General features: G+C 46.6%; 1 protein-coding gene and 1 non-coding gene across 3 annotated transcripts in view; one reads left to right on the forward strand and one right to left on the reverse strand.

Annotated features, from left to right (window-relative positions):
• The window catches only part of EHD4 (EH domain containing 4), a 75,150-nt gene that overhangs the window by 41,447 nt on the left and 14,999 nt on the right, over positions 1 to 18,704 (forward strand). For both annotated transcript variants that reach the window (XM_072962619.1, XM_006201682.4), the window contains exon 4: positions 17,145 to 17,557. In XM_072962619.1, coding sequence (XP_072818720.1) covers positions 17,145 to 17,557 — 413 coding nt within the window. The remainder of the gene's footprint in view (positions 1 to 17,144; positions 17,558 to 18,704) is intronic.
• On the reverse strand, positions 16,529 to 16,609 carry TRNAG-ACC (transfer RNA glycine (anticodon ACC)). The gene has a single exon. It is a non-coding gene; the product is annotated as a tRNA-Gly (tRNA).

Genomic DNA, 18,704 nt, shown 5'->3' on the forward strand with positions numbered 1-18,704 from the left:
GAGAATTCTGTAAGAATTCTGTGGAACATTTGTCCACACCATAGGTTCTGTTCTACAGAGTCTAAGATCATGAAGCCATTTTTATATTTAGAGCTTGAGCTCAATGACTTGTCTCTGAGCTTTATTTGAGTTTGGCAACAACAAAAAAGTGTGCACCCCCAGGGCCTGAGGCCAGCCTCTGATAACTTGTTGGCAGATCCTGTTTTCTGGCCAGAGCTAAGCCAGGCTGAGGTTGGGTTGCGAGGTCCTGGACCTCACTTGCTTCTTGGGCCTCCAGCAGGAAATCCGGGTTTCTTTTTGTTTCGAGGAAGTTTGCTGACAAACACATTCATGGCTCCTTTTCCGCCGGTGCCACGGGAAATTCCACACCACGAGAGTGGCTGCTTCTGCCTCTAATGTGAGCACGTCATCACCATGACTCAGAATGGCATTTGCTGAGCCCTGAAAGCTATTCTTAGTTTTTGTTAATACTTAAAATCCATACTTGATCATGAGAAATGACTGCTTCTACCCAAACTTTAAACCTAACTAGATTTTTAAATGAATACAAAATTTTTTAGTAGAGACAACTACTTTCCATAGAGAGCAGCTCATAATCATAAAACATTTCACAAACATTGGGATACAGAGATTAATCACAGAAAAGGCTTGCTCTTTACTTTTTTGGATGATGATAACAACAACTGATATTTACACAGTGCATTAAGTATCTCCCATGTTTTATTGACTCATTTGCTCCTCGCAAAAGCTCTGCGACGTAGGAACTCTTACCCCATTCTATAGGAGAAAAGACTGAGGCACAAAGAGATTAAGTCCAGAGTCCTATAGCAGGTGTGTTAGCTAGTCTCAAAAGACAACTTTTCGTCCTGCCACTGCCAACACCATGAAATGTGCCTCCCAGTACTTAAGCCCTGGTGCTGTCTCCTCCCCTTGAATCTGCGATGACCTTCCAGCTCACTTTTTGATCAGTAGAATTCAGCAGAAGTGATGCTTTATGACTTTCCAAGTCTAAGTCATAAGAAACCCTAAAGGTTCTACCTGGATCTCTTGGCATGTTTTCTCTGGGAAAGCCAACTGCCAGCTAAAAAGTCTAACTACCCCAAGCCCACCGTATTGTGAGGGAAGCCCAAGCTCGTCAATGGAGTGGCCAGGAGGCTCCGGCTGGTCCAGCTACCCCAGCTGAGACATGAGTGAAGCCACTGTGGGCAGTCAGATCAGTTGAGCCTTCAGTGGTTCCAGCTTCAACTGCCATTTGACTTGCACCTCATGACAGACCCCAGTCAAGACCCACCCAATTGAGCCAAGTCAACCCTCAGACCAGAGAAAATAATAAGTTGTTGTTTAAGCCACTAAGTCTTAAGGTAACTGATAACCAAAGCAGCTAGTAAGAGGCTGAGTGGGATTCAAACCAGACAGCCTGATTCCAGAGCAGGTGCTGTTAACCCCAAGACACAAGGAGACAAACCAGGGAAACACCCCGACCCTGTCTGTCTGTCTGTCTGTCTCTCTTGCACACTCACATGCACACACACTCTCTCTCACTGAGAAGACAGCACTGGGGAAGGATACCACATGGGGTAAGTTTCCATGTAATTGACACTTTTCTCCTACCTCCTGGGTTTTTTCCTTTAGCGATTTTTGATAGCAATCTTTGGGAAAGGTAGTACACACCAGCCTGCATTCTCATTCAAAGGATAGTAGAAAGGGGAAGAGGTTTCCTTACGTTGAAGGCCTGCCCTACACCACGCTCTGCTAGTCCTCCTGGTCCCTCGCTTAAGCACTTACCACGTGTCAGGTACCAGGCACTCTGGTGTTAACAGCACCCGGATAGACCCTGTTGTTGCCTTCTTGGAGCACTGGGGTGAGGTGGGGCAGGGGACGAGTAGACGGATGAGCTAAAATACAAAACAAATGAGGTTGAAACGAAGACTTGAAGGAAACAAGCGGAGTGCCCCAGCAGGGGCGGCCCTACTTTAGGTGGGTAGTGAGGGGAGGTCTCTGTGAGGAGGTGACTTTAGGCTCAGACCCACAGGATGAAGGGACAGCCTGGCAGGGAGTTGAGGGAAGGGCATTGCAGGCAAAGACCCGAGGGAAGGTAAGAGCTGGCAGGTTCAGGGAAGGCTGGAGGCTGGGAAGTGGTAGGCAGTGGGGTCCGGAGGGCCTGCTGGTAGGAGCCGTTGGCTTTAGGGAAGCACACCAGGTTTATTGTGAGAAGAACAGGATTATCTTTATTAACCATCTCCTTACCCAGAATGATCTCTGTGAACATCCAGGTGTTCCCATCCTGGGCAGTCACAGATCCAGCCCTGGCTCTGCCACTGTTTCCTTGCATTCGTCTGCTTGGTTGGTTTTCTCTTCCCTTGATGCCAGGTTGTTGTCATTTTTCCTTCTGTCCTACCTGTTCTCAGGTCCCCTCTCCCCTCCACTCCCTTCTGCCCTGTGAATGAGGCACTGAAGCCTAGAGCCACGAGTCTTAGGCTCCAGGGAGCTGTTAATATGCTGTTCCCTGGCCTCGAGCACAATTTGGGGGATGTGGAGTGGGACCCAGAAGCTGCCTGTCAGGGTTCTGGTGCAGGGTGTCCCCACTTTGAGGAATCTGGGGTAGCACCAAGCCTGTCCCCTCCTGTGTGCTCTCCCACCCCGACACCAAATGAAAGAAAAGATCATCACAAACTTGGAAAACCTACCAAAATGGACTTGAGCTGTGTCCCATGTTCCGTTTCACCAGTGTGAATGCTGCCCTCTCAGAGAACAGGTTGGAGGATGTAAGTGGTGGGGGTGGTCTTTGGGTGGGGCGAGGGGCAGCCCAGTACTGGGCTGGGCTCTGTGACTACCCAGCATCCTTCCAGGCGGGGGCTTTGACAGGGAGCAGGGAAACTTCACCCCACCATCGTCACCAGGTAACCGGGTGACCTGACTGCCTTAGCCTTACAAGCATCTGCCAGGAACTCCTTGCCTGGTGCTGCCGTCCCCCATCTGTGCCTTCACCGCATCTAGGTGCACCCCCAAACCATTTGAGACTTCTCTGAAAGTTAAGATTTTTAGGAGCCTCTTTAAAAAATAGAATTTTTTTTGAAGACTTATTTACATTCTCAGGCGTTTAATGACTTCACTGCTATAGTGGGGACATCCTTGTTATACAACCACCATCCCTGCTGTTATGTGTGGCAAGAGCCCTCTCCCCGCAACCCCTGTGCACTCACGGGGGGACCCCCAGACTGGAGGGTGAGAGTGAGAGATTGTATATGCAGGGTTCTCGGCAGGCGAGGAGCAGTATTGTGCTGAGAAACGCTGGCCTGGGACTTTTTCCATTTTCCTGGCTCATGCACTGACCAGCTGGGTGCCCTGGGCAAGTTATTCCTCCTCTGAGAGCCTTAGTTTGCTTCTTTATAAAATGAGAAGAAAAGTACTTTCTCTCAAAGAGTTAGATCTGGATAACTATGTACATACCAAGTGCTCCATTGGCATTAGCTCTGAAGCACAATGAGAGGACCCGGAGCTGGTGGGGATCAGGTTCAGGCACGGGTGCGGGCAGCTAGGTGTCTCCAGCCGGTGGACGTAGACACATGCTGAAAATAGTGGTGCTTCCAGGACACCTTTATTTTCCAGTGCTGTGGGCCCTGAAGGAGGCTGACCTGAGCTCAAATCCCAGTGCCCCCACTTCACTGTCAGACCCTCTGAGCTTCAGTTTGTACTTTTATAAAGTGTGGGAATCTCCCACACACCGCCTCCACCAGCTTGTTTGAAGGTAAAATAACGTAACATGTATAAGCCATCTGGCATTGAATCGTGTTGCAGAGTTGGTGACGGTGGTCTTGTTTGTTTCATGGAACGAAGGTGGTGCCAGATAAGACTGACCAGGATCGCAGGGTCAGCCCGGCCGAGTGCTCCAGAGTCCCCCAGAGAGTGGATGGTGCTCGAGCCCTGGGACTCAGACAGGGACCTTGCTCTTCCAGGACTCCAAAACAGGAGGGGGACGGGGAAGGGAAGTCTTTGGACTTGACATAGAGCTGTGGAAAGAATACCCGGAGAACGCAGCCACAGAATGGCTTTCAGGGAACCTGGCACAGAGAACGACCCAGAGCAGGTGTTCTCTTGTGGCGAGGGCCTCGTCTCTTGTCAATCTTCCACTTCTTTTTCCATAATCCTCTTTCTGGTACCTAGGGGTATTTCTCACATGTTCCGTGATGCAGTTTCCTCTAGAAACTCCCATTTGTCTGGATTCTTTCAGTCTCTTTCTCAAAACCACCTCCTGTTTGAATCCGAATCACAATGCAAAGCATAAGTCAGACCATTTATTCAGCATTTCGCCCTTCTGAAGTACTCTTGAGAAGTACTGCTGTTTTGTGTGGATGTGTGTACATTCTTGGGATGAAAAATGAGATAATGAGGAATATCTGTCCCACCCACATCCCCCAGTTCCTCTCCCAGAACAAACCCCATCAGCAGTCTCACGGGCTTCCTCTGAGTGGGAGGGTCCTCGGCTCCCGGCTCCACACCAAGACTTTTTCCTCTTAGTAAGTCTTGGAGGGCATCTGTTGGGACTTCAGAGCTGTCTCCTTCCTATTCCATCATATGGATGTGCCCCGAAATTAATAGCTGGTGTCTTTCTGATGGATGACATTCAGGCTGTTTCTAATCTTTCACTGTTGGTGCCATGGAGAATATACAGTGCAGGTTTTGCAGGTGCAATGCAAGTATATGTAGTTTGCATAGTAATATAAGATATACTCCTGCTAGTGGCATTGGCGAATTAAAAGGAACTGTGATCTTTTTACCGTGTTAGCTGATGCAAAAATGCCCTCTCTAGAAGATGTACCTGTTGACATTCCCACCGGCAATGCAGAAGGGCCTGTTTCCACACATCCTCCCCAGTTTGGGGCTTTACTAATTTTTTTTTAATCTTTGCTTTATCTTTGCATTATCTGATCGGTGAATGGCATCTCATTATAATACTAATTTCATTTCTCATTATTTGTGTGGTTGAGCATCTTTTCAAATTTACAGATCTTTTCAAAGCTATCCCTTGGTATTTGACCATTTTGAATTACTGTTGGTAACTACATGGACTTTTATTTAATAAAATAAGTGAATTTTTTTTTAAATAAAGAACCCAGTGTGGACTCATATGTTCCCTGCTGACTTGATCTGTCTTTCTATCTGGGACATAAACCCAGAGATAACCCTCTCTGAGTAATGGTTTGGCTTTCGGAGTCAGTTAACTGATAACTTCGTTGCTGGAGCTGGTCTTCATGACTGACTGTTATCCAAATGCTTAGACACTCACTCAACTCTGAGAATATTTAAATGGAGGAACAGAGCAGGGCCGGAGGAGGGGGGGTCAAGGTCAGAGGACACTTGCACGCCATTTGTTGATCCGAAGTTGTCACCCTCTGGGTTTAACATTTCTCTTTAGAAAAGCATGGCTTGAAGAGACATTGTCTTTTTGCCCTTCTGAACCACAAAATGACAAGATGCATTGCCAGAGCTGAGGCCTTGTTTGTAAATATTTGGTCTCCACGCCTGAGTGGAATCTATATACCATTGGCATTTTGCCTCAAGAAAATTCCATACAAGTACAAACTGCCTCTGCCTGATTTATAGCCATATTGTATGAAACCTTCTTGCTCGAGGTACACAAAGCCCACTTGAAAATGAGGAAGGGGCTATTTCTATGTGAGTGACACTTGATTCCTGGATTCTATTAACTGTAGTGTTAGACGGTTGAATGTAATGACCTCTTCAGCATCCTGGAAAGTCTCAAATTCTGTCTTTTCCTCTGGTAATTTCTTTCAACAGAGAGGTGTTTAGAATTGGATGACAAGGAAATTAATCTTGCAGGGCAACTAAGTACCCCTCTGGCAACATGCAGGGACCTTCGCATCGGCCCACAGTGCCGTAGCACAGGAGTCCAGTGGAACAAGTATATAAAATGAAACGTGTCACCTGTTAGTCTTGTCACTTAGAGTTAATCACTGAGTATTCCTGTAACCATCCAAATGGTTTTATATTCTTATGCTGGTACTGGAACTAGACGATATCTTCTCTACAGGCATTAAATAGATTTTCCTGGGAATTTGATTTTTTTATTTCAGAAAAGCTTAATATTCAGAACCCCCAAATATAACCTTAAGATTTGAAGGAATCCATACTGATCACCTTTCCCCTCTGATAAAAGTGGAAACTGAGATCAGGCAAAGTCAGGTGTCTGAGCCAGGCTCCAGGACATGTAGGTTTTTCATGGTAGACTTTCACCAACTTCTCTCTCCAGCAAAGAGCCTGAAATGCTATGTACTGTTGCTGTCATTTTCTAAGGCTCAGACCTGCTTCTTAACCTAATTTTTAATCTGAAATGGAAAATTAAATATGAAGCCCACTTTTCTCTTTGACTTGGTCACATGACCTGAAGCAGCTGGTTCACTGCGCTGAATATTCGAGGAGAGCCTTTCTCTGGTCCCTGTCTGTGCATGGTGTCGTGGGCCTCCGGGCCATGTGGTCCCATCTGCCCCATCCTTATCTTTACAACATCCCCTGGAGGAAGGAGAGACAGGTTATGAGGCTAGCTTGTTTATTTTAGGAGGAAACAGGCACAGAAAAATTAATTCACAAGGTCTTGGACTAAATTCCACAGGAAGAAGGAGTCGGGAGAGGAGACAGAAGATAAACAACAGCAAGCCCATCCCAGGACCGGTTCGGTCCTTGGTTTAATTAAAATTGTCGCCTGCCCACTGGCCACACCTCCAGCCAGGCACAGTGAGGCAGGGAACTCTGTAACCGCAGGGATTTTCTTGTAGCCAATTATGTTCTTCATGAGGCAACACTACCATCTGAAAACTTTGAGGCAAACACACCTGGGACTTCTGCAAAAAGAGGTGACTTCTGTGCAGATGTGGAGACCAAGGTGTTTGTCCTCTCTGGCAGTCTTTTTGGATCCAAGGAGAGGTGTAGTATCAGCCCCTCCCCACTCTCAGCCCACCCACCCAACCCGTGCATGTGGTCCGCTGGGAGGGGGAGGAGGACAGGTTCAGAGGCGGCAGGAGCAGTGTCCGTGCTCCTTTCACTCCAGCTCACTGCCGGCTCTGCCAGCACAGCTGAAGGGGACCCCCTTCTCCCAGGGCATCGTGTAGTTGCAAAGACGACACTTCACCCTTAGGGGTTTCTTGAGGTGGTGGTAGACCAGATAGCGCTAGAAATTCAGACCCTAGCTGTAAACATGACAGGGGAGAAGCAGCCTCCTTAGTAATGCTGCTAGCCCAGTCACACGTGGTCCCATCATCTTTCACATGCTTATTTTTTTCTTACTACAAAAATAAAGGAGAAAATAACACTCACCTCTAATCCCACCATTCCCAACGTATGTATGGGGCAGTGCAGTGGGTGAAATTGCAGGCTCTGAGATTAGTGTCCCTGGGCTTGAATCCTGGCTCCCCAGGGAAATAGCCCTGTGACCTTGGGTAAGTTATTTAACCTCTCTGAGTCTCTGTAGCCTCACCTATAAAAGGGGGCCAATAACAGTACCTGCTTCATGGGGTTATTATGAGGATTCCAGGAGGCTGTATTGATGGAAAGCTCTCTGGGCAGTGCAGGGATGTTGAGAGAGCTCAGTAAATATTTGTTACAATTCTTTATTTTTAGCTGTCATTCTGCTTCCAACCCCACTACATTTTCAGGAACAGCCTTTTCCAGTTACAAAGTAAACTCAGCCTGGAAACAATACAAGGACTCCTTGCCCATGTTTAACTGAAGCAGCTGTTATTGTTAGCTGAAGTGACTATTTTTGAAAATATGTATTTAACACCTGAGTGAACCCAGGTATTTGATGTTTATTTTGAGATGATTTGTGCTTCCTGTAATTAGCAACAGCCCTTTTTTCAAAGAAACTCACAACACTATTTAAGCAGCTAAACCCTCTAACTTGCTAAAAATCAAGAAAAAAAATGTACCTCTTGTTCAAGTCAATTTGCTTCATTAAGCCAACTTTTCTTTTCTTTCATTGTGGTAAGGACACTTAACACGCACATATGATCTACCCTTTTAAATAACTGAGTGTACAATACAGTACTGTTCACTATAGGCACAGTGTTGTACGTGGATTTCTAGAACTTATTCACCTTGTGTAACTGGGGCTCTATGCCCATTGATTAGCAGCTCCCCATTTCCCCCTCTCCTCGGCCCCTGGCTACCACCTTTCCATGCTGTGATTCTGAGTTTAACTATTTTAGATTGCTCATGTAAGCGGACTCATGTAGTATTCGCCCTTCTGCAACTGGCTTATTTCACTTAGCCTAATGTCCTCAAGGTTCACCCGGGTTGTCACATGGTACAGAATTTCCTTCTTTAAGCCTGAGTAATATTCCAGTGTGTGCGTAAACCATGTTTTCCTTATTCATTCATCTGCCAATGGACATCTAGGTTGTTCCCACATCTGGGCTACTGTGGATCACGTTGCAGTGAACACAGGAGTGCTGATTTTCTTTCTAGATCCTGATCTAAATTTTTTTGGATAAATACCCAGGAGTGGTGTTTCTGGATCATACAATAGTTTTATTTTTAGTTTTTTGAGGAGTAAACCAAATTTATTGACCACCTCTTATGTTCAGTGAGATCCTAGATGTACAGTGGTGAACGGAATAAAGGGTGGAGGTGGAGTTTGCCCTCAGAATTTCTGTCCTATTATCACCAAATAAATGTATCCTTATAGAGTATAAGTGCGCAAAAGAAGAATCACTGGTGCTGGAAGAATATATCACAAGGGAACCTGATTAGATAGTGTAAAGCATTCTACAATGGGCTTTTGGGTTCCAAACGTGATAACAACTTGGCCCTACTCTCAGGCTGCTTCGAGTCTCGTCTAGGAGACTGGCCGTGGCGGAGAACAGACCCTCTCAGGAGGCGGGGAGGTTTAGCTCCACTGGGCTGGGGAAGACTTCCTGGGGGGAACTGAACCAAAGGGGTGGGTAGTTGGAGAGGGAAAGGAGGGAAGGCATTCCAGGCAAAAGGTGCAGAGGCAGGAAGCTGCAGGGGGCTTTGGGGAAACTGCAAAGAGCACAGTGTGGTTCCTGGGGTGTGGAGGGTAGTTTAGTAAAATTCAGAAAAGGCTGAAGAGGTATGCTGGAGCTAGTCATGAAGACTCTGTAAACCTTTACTCTAGAAGTAATTAGGGACTCAGTTTGGGCAATTATCTGAGTTCTAAGAAGGGGTGGGGTTCATTTCAGGGCTGGATCACAGAGGATGGAGCCTGGGGACAGGATGGGCAGTTAAGGGGCACTGCCAGCCTCTCTCAGTGCCTGTCTGGACAGTCTGTGCTGGACAATCAACCAGGTGCTGGAGGGACACAAAGATGGACCTGATACCTGGGGGAACTGGGGAGAGAGGCCCGTGTTACACAAACAAACCCACACAGTAAGTGGTGGGGTAGGGGTGTGAATGCCTTGGTGTGGAACCATGCTACTAGCTCTGGGAGGGGCAGGCCGGTGCCCCACCAAAGAGGAGAGGTCCGAGAAGAAGCCAGGTGGCCTTGCCCACCCCAAGAACAGCACTCGGGGCATGAGCAGGAAGAACATGGCCTCAGTCTCACTCTCCTCCCTTATCTTGCATCCTTTTGTTGACACACATCTTGTTTAAAGCTCATGTAATTGGAAACTTGGCTCTGGGAAGAAACTAAAGCATTTTTATTTTTTCTGTTCTTCTATTAAAAATAGTCTGCCCAATTTGCTTCCTCAGGGCCCCCACCCTGTGTTTACCTGAGCCGAGGGCCACTGTTCTAACCTCGGATGCCATTTCCTGGTGTGTCTTTTCAGCAGGGATGGAGGCCATGGTCCCCACAGGGCTGTGACGGAAGCCCTGATTGGGTGGAAGGGGCCCCTTCCTTCCTGCCACCCCTCTTTGTTCCCAGAACATGGAGCCAAATGCCAAGCTGGGATCTTCCGCCAGACAAATTCCCTTTCCCAGCTCCCAAAGCTATATAGCTTTTGGGTCCTTTTACAAAGATGGAAACTATATTTCTAAACAATAGGACTGATTACATCTCTGGTTTTTTCCAGACTATTAAAAGTTCCATTGGGAGGTCGTATAGAATGGAAATGTGATTGAATGAATAAGTTTTTTAAAATATATTAAGCACCCTAGGAACAGTTCTATTACTGTGTTGATTCCTGTGCCCTCCATGTGCACTCGTGCACACACATACACTGCACCCGTGTGCACACACACACCCAGGTCTGAGTGTGCCCCAGGTCATGTTGCATTTTGCCCAGCCAGAACTGATTCTCATAAACTGTACATTCTTGACCCTGATCCATCACTGTGGAAGGCTCTTTAATCACCTTGGCCACATGGCAAGACACTGTGGAATTACACGGCTCTCAAAGTTCCAGTGGACAAGCCAAGTTTTGCATTAACCTCTGTGTAGGGCTCCTGCTTTAGCTAAATCCAACTCCAGCTACAGCCAGATTGGTGACATAGTTCCCTCGACAAACGGATTTCAACTTCCTGGTCCATTCAGCCATGTGTGAAGATGTATATCTTCAAACAGGTTTAGCAGCCATGGATTTTTTCTTTCTTTCCTTCTCCCTTTCTTTCTTCTTTCCATCTTTCTGTTTATCCTTTCTTCCTTCTTTTCTTTTCTTTCTTACAATTTTTGGCTTTTTAAGTCCGTTTTATTGACATCTATAGTACACGATAATATGCTCATTTGAATTGTACAGCTTAGTGCTTTTTGATAAATTTGCAGATTTGCTCATGTACTTGTGTTTCTTATGAAACCACCACCCACATCAAGAAATAGAAACTTTCTGTCACCCTGAGGAGTTCCTTCTCTGTGCCACTTTGCAGTCAGTCCCAGCCCCACCCTCAGCCACGGGCAGCCCCTGATCTACTGTCACTGTAGCTTAGCTTTGCCTGTTCTGGGATTTACTGTAAATGGAATCTTACAGTATGTGCTCCGTAGTGTCTGGCTTCTCACTTTGTGTTTCTGAGCTGTGCCCGTGTGGGTAACGTGCCGCTAGCTCACTGCTTTTATCGCTGATAGCTTTCCACTGTACAGGTGCCGCGCAGTCTGTCTGTTCACCTGCTGAAGGACATCTGGATTATTTCTAGTTTGGGGTTATTATGAGTACAGCTGGCAGCCTTAGTTTTATAGACGTATGTCCCTCAGCGACAGTTTCAAGCACATCCTAGATGCTCGATAGCTATTCATTAATCCATTAAAAAAAATTTTTTTGTATTTGAAATATCTTGTTAAATTCCAAGATGTCTAGTGTACTTTCCACTTCCACAGGGACATGTTCCAAAAGATTGTTTAATGCCAGTTCTGGAAATTTTGAGCACATTTCCCCACAGAAAACACGGAATCCTTCAGGAAGCCTTGCTGAGGCCTCTCCTGGCGCGCACGCTTCCGGTGCTGGAGAAAGCAGGGTAGGAAAGGCCCCGAGGGAGCCCAGGAGAGCTGGGCGGCTCCCCAGAGGGCGCAGTTCTGTCTCTAAGGCTGAGTCAGAGCCATGGTGTTTGTACTCAGAAGTGGCCAGTGCATGTCCTGACCAAACAGTCAACTCAAAATGTAAGGACACCATGTAGACCAAACAAAACAGCAGCCGAGGGTACTTCAGTCCGAGGGCCACTGGTTTTCAACCTTGTTTTAAGTGGCAGCTTCCTCTTAGCATAGTGTGACTGACTCTGGTGGTGACAGGGACCTGAGCACCCTCTGTCTGTAACAGAACCTCTGGGACAGTTCATTGTATTCCACCTGCTGAGTGCGAATGTCTACCTGGAGCTGTCCTGGCCCTCGGGGGTGTGCACAGGGCTTTCCTCAGCCAGGGAGGATCCAGTGATTGGAATCATCACTTTATTTTAGGAGCAAACCAGAGTCTTTAAAACCAACTGATAGAACTCCCTTTGTTTCACAACCAACGAAGGAAAGGCCACTGGGCCTTTGTGAGCCCACTAGCTCTATTCATAAAATATGAGGGCTCTCTGCTCAGCCAGTACATTCTGTTAGCTATTTCCTAAGCACTGATTCTCTCTCTTGGCTAAACATCATCGCATTGTTACCTTTACCTAATTAGATCAGTTTTCTCCATGGCTGCCGGCTATCCTTTGCCTCAGCCAAGCATCCTTCAACGAACATTTATTGTGTCCCCACCGTGCATCTGGACTGGATATAAGGATTTTTTAAATAACCAGTAGATAACTTTTTGGGAGAGCTTTCTAGGTGCCAAGGTGATTCTAAATGCTTCACATATATTAACTCCACATCCCCCTGAAGTATGTGGACACTATTATTAGCCCCATTTTGCAGATGAGGAAATGAGGTGTAGAGAGATGAAGTAACTTGCTGAAGGTCACAGAACTAGTAAGTGATGGAGCCAGGATTAGATCCAGGCTACCTGAGTCCAGAGCCCACACTGATAGCCACTGTCCTGTGCAACCATGAGGGAGATGTGGTCCCTATGGTTGAAGAACTTTTGATCTAATGAGAGAGCTCTGTACATTCATCCGATTATAATACTCTGTGTCAAGTGGTATAATAGGAGAACAGGCAAAGGGCTCTGGAGCTCAGAAGAGGGAGCATCTGAATCCACCTATGGTGGGGGATGAGGGGCAGACATAATAATGAAAGTTTGTATTTGTTGAAAGATTACTAATTCTCAACACTGTGGTTGAGACTATTGAAAGCATTTTCTCGTGTAGTCATTCAGCAACCCGATTTCACAGATGAGAAAATTGAACCTTATAGAAGTTAAATAACATACCACTTATTCAAGGTTCAGCCCCGTCTTTTGAAGGATGGAGGGACTGGGGCTAGATTTCTAGGTCCTAAGCCAGAGTGGAAGGACTTGCTAGGGTCTAGGCCCAGCATGAGCAAAGGTAGCAGGGCGTTCATAAATTTTAAGATGCATCTTTAAATAAGCAATTTTAAATTCTGTTTCCTCAATTCTGTGATACATCATCTAACCATCTTATGGTTGGGAAAAAAAAACTACTTAATGTATTTTGTTTTGGTTTGTTTTTAGGCACATCTCTGCCATCGTATATCTTGGTCTTCAGGGATGTTCAAAATTTACCAGGCATAGTAACCTTCTGGGGAGCTTAGAAAATGCAGGTCACCAAGCCCAGCCCCAAGGACTGAGTCTGTGGTTCTTGGGAGGGGCTGGGAGTCTAAATTTTAACAAGCCCCATATTGATTCTGCTACACAGCCAAACTTTGAGAATAAGTGGTCTCTAGGTCCTTCTGAATCATTTCCTTCAGGAGGCAGACTAAATGACATATTAAATCCAATCCTTTCTTCAAAATCAGCTGGAATTTTTTGGTAGTTAGGTATTTGGTGCCTGTCTTACTTCGTGAAGATGTAAGAATCGAGCAGACCAATACAGCCTTAGAAAGGAAGGAGGTTCTGCCACATGCTACAACATGGGTGGACCTTGGAGACGTTCTGCTAAGTGAAATAAACTAGTCACAAAGAGACAAGTACTGTATGATTCCACTTATATGAAGTACTTATAGAGTAGTCAAATTTGTAAAGGCAGAAAGTAGAATTGGTGGTTGCCGGGTACTGGGGGAGGAGGAGAGGGGAGTTACTGTTTAATGGGTACAGAGGTTCAGTTTGGGAAATGGAAAGAATTCTGGAGGTGGATGGTGGTGATGGTTGCACATCAGTGTGAGTGCACTTCATGCCACTCACTGTACACTTGAAAATGGTAAAATAGTAATAACTGTGTTGGGGGTGGGGATTGAGCTGACCAGCTTCTCCCAGCTTTGATGATTCTTTGCTTGCTTTTGAGACACTTGGTGATTTTTTTTTTTTGCCTTTGATTGTGTTGCCTAATGTGTAACAGGCAATCTTTTTACACTTGCTCAGTGGTGAACAAAACAGTTCACTGCCTGCTTATACTTCTTAAACCTAATGAAGATTTCGTCGTTACTTTAAAGCACAAAAATAGGGACTTGCAGCCCTTCCTCCAGAGATGAGTACTGGCTTCACTTATAATAAACTTACATCTGGCAGCTCTATTCCCAGTGACTTTTTATTTCTCTGAAGCATTGGCATAAAGTCTTTTATAAAATAACTATTAAGAACCCAAATTTAAGTTAAAGTTTAAATGCATGTGTGTCTATCAAAGGCAACCACTGAGGCCAGGTGGCCCTTGGAGGAAGAGAAGCGTGTCTGCATGGCTGCACGGCTGGATTTTGCACGGTGCACGTGCACGGTGGTGGTGACAGCAGTTGGGGTGGCAAGTTTATTTCGGTACTGATTGTAAGAGGCATCCAGAGATCAGAAATATTTAGATGTGGGAAAAAATTATTTACCAATCATGGTCCTTGGTAGCAAACCAAAAAAGATGATTCTGGCTAACTTAAACAGAAAAGGAATTTTTCAGAAAATCAGGTTCACAGAATTGATGAGAAGGTTGGAGAGCTGGGCTCAGAAACTAGGTTAGGAAGCCGCCACCACTGACTAAACTCAGCCACCTCTGCCATAAATAAATTCTCATTTCCCTGGGTCTTTGCATCATTCCCTCAAGATTCAGCACCCTCTCTGGTGGAAGGAGTTGTCTGATTCTAGATTACCTGTCTGTAACCCAGCCTGCTAACAAGTGGGGCAGGAGACTGTCTGCCACACCAGCAGTGTCTGTGGCCCCCCAGGGGACTTCCCCACTCCCTGCCCAACAAGACGAGTGTTCAGAAAAATGCAATTCGTGTCCCCTCCAGTGTGCACTCCAGACACAGAATTTTCTTTAATCTGTTTCTGAACCTTCAGTTACCCAGTTTTGGTCATGAAAGAGACCAAGTGAGAGAGTGTCAGAGTGTCAACCATCCCATTGGAAAAGGAAGCCCGCACGCAGGGCTTGTTCCCGGCCCCAGGGAACGGCACCATCTTTCATCTGCTGAGGAGCTACCAGGTGGATCAAGCTGTCTGGCGCACAGGTCACTGTCTTGAATGACAGAACCTACTGTTATCTCAGGAGGAGGGCCTGGCCTCGCAGGGACAGAACTCGGAGTGAAATCTTGACTCTATGTCGCCAGTCCAGTAGGTCCTTGATTTCCCTCTGTTCTAACCTGGCTGCTGATCAAAATAAACTCTGGCCCACATTCTGGGAACTACCTTTGTCCTCCTTACCCCCGGGGAGTCAGGGAGTGCCGCAGGGAGACAGCCAGAAAAGAGAAGTGAAAAGCGTGGACTGGCAGCCTTCACACGTGCTTGGTGACATCAAACCCCACATCCGGCCATGGTTTCCTCTGTGGAGGAGGTTGAGGAAGGGACTTGGGGAGGGGTCCTTAGGGGGCTTCAGCATTTCTGAACATTTCCTTTATTTAAATGTGTCTAAAGGGGAGGGTGTAGTTCAGTGGTGCAGTGCATGCCTAGCATACAGGAGGTCCTGGGTTCAATCCCCAGTGTGTCCTCTAAAAAATAAATAAATAAGTAAAACCTAATTACCTCCCCCCGCCAAAAAAATAAATCCTTATTAAGAAAAAAATGTGTCTGAATCCAGTTTACTTGACCAAATTAAGTACTCCCCTTACACCTGTTCTTCACATGGAAACGTTAGTCCATGGACCCCCTTTATTTTTGCCCCAAAGCTCACTCTCCTCTAGACTCTTTCTCAACTACCTTAGATCCCTCACTCCCTCCATCCCAGAGTCAACCAGCATCCCAAAACCAGTGTACCATGTTTGTGTCCATGCTGTAGCGTGTCTCCACAGGCTGCTGAGTGGTGCTTTGTTTTTTAACATTGTACTTGAATGTGATCATACTGTAAGTGTCCTTTTGAAACTGATTTCTTTATTCACCAATTTGTGGGAGATTTGCCTATGTTGACAAGTGAAAATCTAGTTTATGCTCACTGCTGTATGGTATTTTTTTACATAAATAAACTAGGCTTCAATTTTTTTTAAGTATCTGAAGCAAAGAAAGCCAAGTGTCAAAATTTCTTAAGGTATGAAATTGGTATATCAGCATTCATCACATTCGCCTCTAGATTTTAATATGTGTTCGGAAGTTTTCAAAATCTTAAAAAGAGACCAGAGCACTAAAGAAGGGGTCAGGAAAGGTGCCATCTGGGCTCTGATTGGGCTGCATTGAGGCTCTGACCTCACAGCTAATCAGATTGAGAGTGAAAAATAAACCTTGTGGGTCTGACCCTTCTTGTTTGCTTCTCATGGGACTCGCATCCTTGGGGAAACGCCTGAAAGTCTTGACCAAAGGCTGAGGGGAGTGTTGAGTTAGCTGCATGATTTGAAGCATATTGGCACGTGGCCAAAGCAAACTAAACAGAATTGTCATGGGCCTAGCCATTTTTAGAAAGAAATTGGCAAGAGACCATTTCACAGAATGGCTGTGAGACACAATTTTTAAAATATTTACAAGATACTTAAGATATAAATGGTCCAAACAATATAGGTCACAGTTTGGATCAGGCCAACCTTTGACCTCCTTAACACTCTTTTTTAAATTTTTTAATTGGGGGGGGTTGGGTGGGAGGGTAATTAGATTTGTTTATTTATTTATTTATTTGTGTGTTTATCTTTTAATGGAGGTACTGGGGTCCTGGCGATTGAACCCAGGACCTCATGCATGGTAAGCACGTGCTTTACCACTGAGCTATACCTGCCCCTCTTCCTTAACATTCTTAAAAAATTAAAAAGAAGGTGATTTCTCTTTGGTGGTGCTTCCTGGGCACCCCATGAGTCTCCAAGCAGGCTTTCTTCCTTCTCCATCTCTGGTTCTTTTGTCAAAATGAGTCTTTGGCAGGAGTTAAGAGCTTTGGACCCCTGGCCTGCATTTTTACAGAGCTATTGATCTTTTTTGCCATTGATCTAAAGGACTGTCCAAGGTAAAACAAGAAACTCATAGGGACTAAATGAAATTACAGATGTGGAAGTAAGCAATGCCCAATCAAAATGACCAAGAGCCCCTTTCTATTCTCTGTTTCTTCCCAAGGAAGGGCTCCCAGGATCCCCAGCATTAACTCAATGCGTCCAGCCCACAGGGCCCATTTGAAATGATTTGCAGGTCATGAGACCCTCCAGCTTGGAGACAGGGCTCTCTCCTTGGCAGCTGCTGGAGACCCAGGTGATTCCAAGCCCACCTGGCAAGCGTGTTCCCCGCAGCAGTTGGCTGCACTGATGTGCCCTTCCCTCCCTGCAGGGTATGACTTCTGCCAGGTCCTGCAGTGGTTCGCTGAGCGGGTAGACAGGATCATTCTGCTCTTCGACGCACACAAACTGGATATCTCGGACGAGTTCTCGGAGGCCATCAAGGCCTTCCGGGGCCAGGATGACAAGATCCGCGTGGTGCTGAACAAGGCCGACCAAGTGGACACGCAGCAGCTCATGCGCGTCTACGGGGCCCTCATGTGGTCCCTGGGCAAGGTCATCAACACGCCCGAGGTGCTACGTGTCTACATCGGCTCCTTCTGGGCACAGCCTCTGCAAAACACTGACAACCGCCGGCTCTTCGAGGCCGAGGCCCAGGACCTGTTCAGGGACATCCAGAGCCTTCCCCAGAAGGCGGCAGTGCGCAAACTTAATGACCTCATCAAGCGAGCAAGGCTGGCCAAGGTAAGCCGGGAGATGCCCCAGCTGGGGACCCTTCCCACGCTCTGCTCTCTAAGGGAAAGTCGAGGGGAGGCTCCGTTCCAGGAGCCTCAGGGAACAGGATGTGGAATGGGTTAAGAAGAGAGCTTCATGATCAGCATCCCTCTTTAGATTCTGGCTCCTTGCTCTGTGATCTTGGGCAAATGATCAAACCTGTTTCCAAATCTGTTTTCTGCTCTATAAAATGGAGCTAATAAGAGCACATCACAGGGTGCTGGGGAGGGTTCATGTGACCTGGCTTGCAAAGTGCTTGGTGCAGCGCCAGGCACACAGGAATCCAATCCAGGTGCTCACCGCCTGAAGCTGCTGTTATGTTAGGACAGAGGGAAGTAACTGGCTGAACCGGAGAGAGGTGGCGCTGGCAGGACCAGTGGGGTGGCCTAAAGCATAGAGCCCTGTGTCACCACCTGGATGAAGAGTGGCCCTGGGAGGAAGGTTGGCTCAGCCCAGCCCACCAAGTATGCTGGTTTTGGGGGTCACACCACATCCCCATTCTGGGCTGTGGCTCCCTTTCCGCCACCTTGTGGCTGAGCCTTTCAGCAGCCTCAGGAGACTCTGCCCCACAGGAATGGATGGTCATCTGACCAAACTCAAGTAGTAGAGTCAGTTCTGTCATGTCTCTAAAAAGAGAAGAGCATGTGACTCCTCTAAGAAACAGTATAGAAAAAGTAATTTTTAAAAATCTATGCGTACATTTCATAAAATCATATTCCTCTAGTGTTAGAAGTGCCCCCAGATTTATCTAGTCCCAGCGAGCATCAGAAGCACCCAAGGATTCTAAGCAATGCAAACTCCCAGGCCCTGCCCCAGAGCCTCTGGTTCAGAGGTGTGTGTGTGTGTGTGTGTGTGTGAGAGAGAGTTTGGGGACCAAATGTCTGTCCTGACTCCCTAACTTTACAAGCACAAGGTAGGATAAATGACTTCTCCAAGGTCACCTAATCCATTAGTGGCAAAGTTAGGATGAAAAGGCAGCCCTCCTGGCTCTCAGTCTAGCCTTCTACTTCGGACTTGCCCCTTCGGTTCAAACCAGTCCCCGGGCCTGCCTCTCCAGATCCACAGAGACATGGTCAGCAAGTGAGGTCAGCTCACTTCTCCTTTATCTTCTGGTGGC

Source organism: Vicugna pacos, chromosome 6, assembly GCF_048564905.1.
Source record: "Vicugna pacos chromosome 6, VicPac4, whole genome shotgun sequence".
Lineage (NCBI taxonomy): Eukaryota > Metazoa > Chordata > Mammalia > Artiodactyla > Camelidae > Vicugna > Vicugna pacos.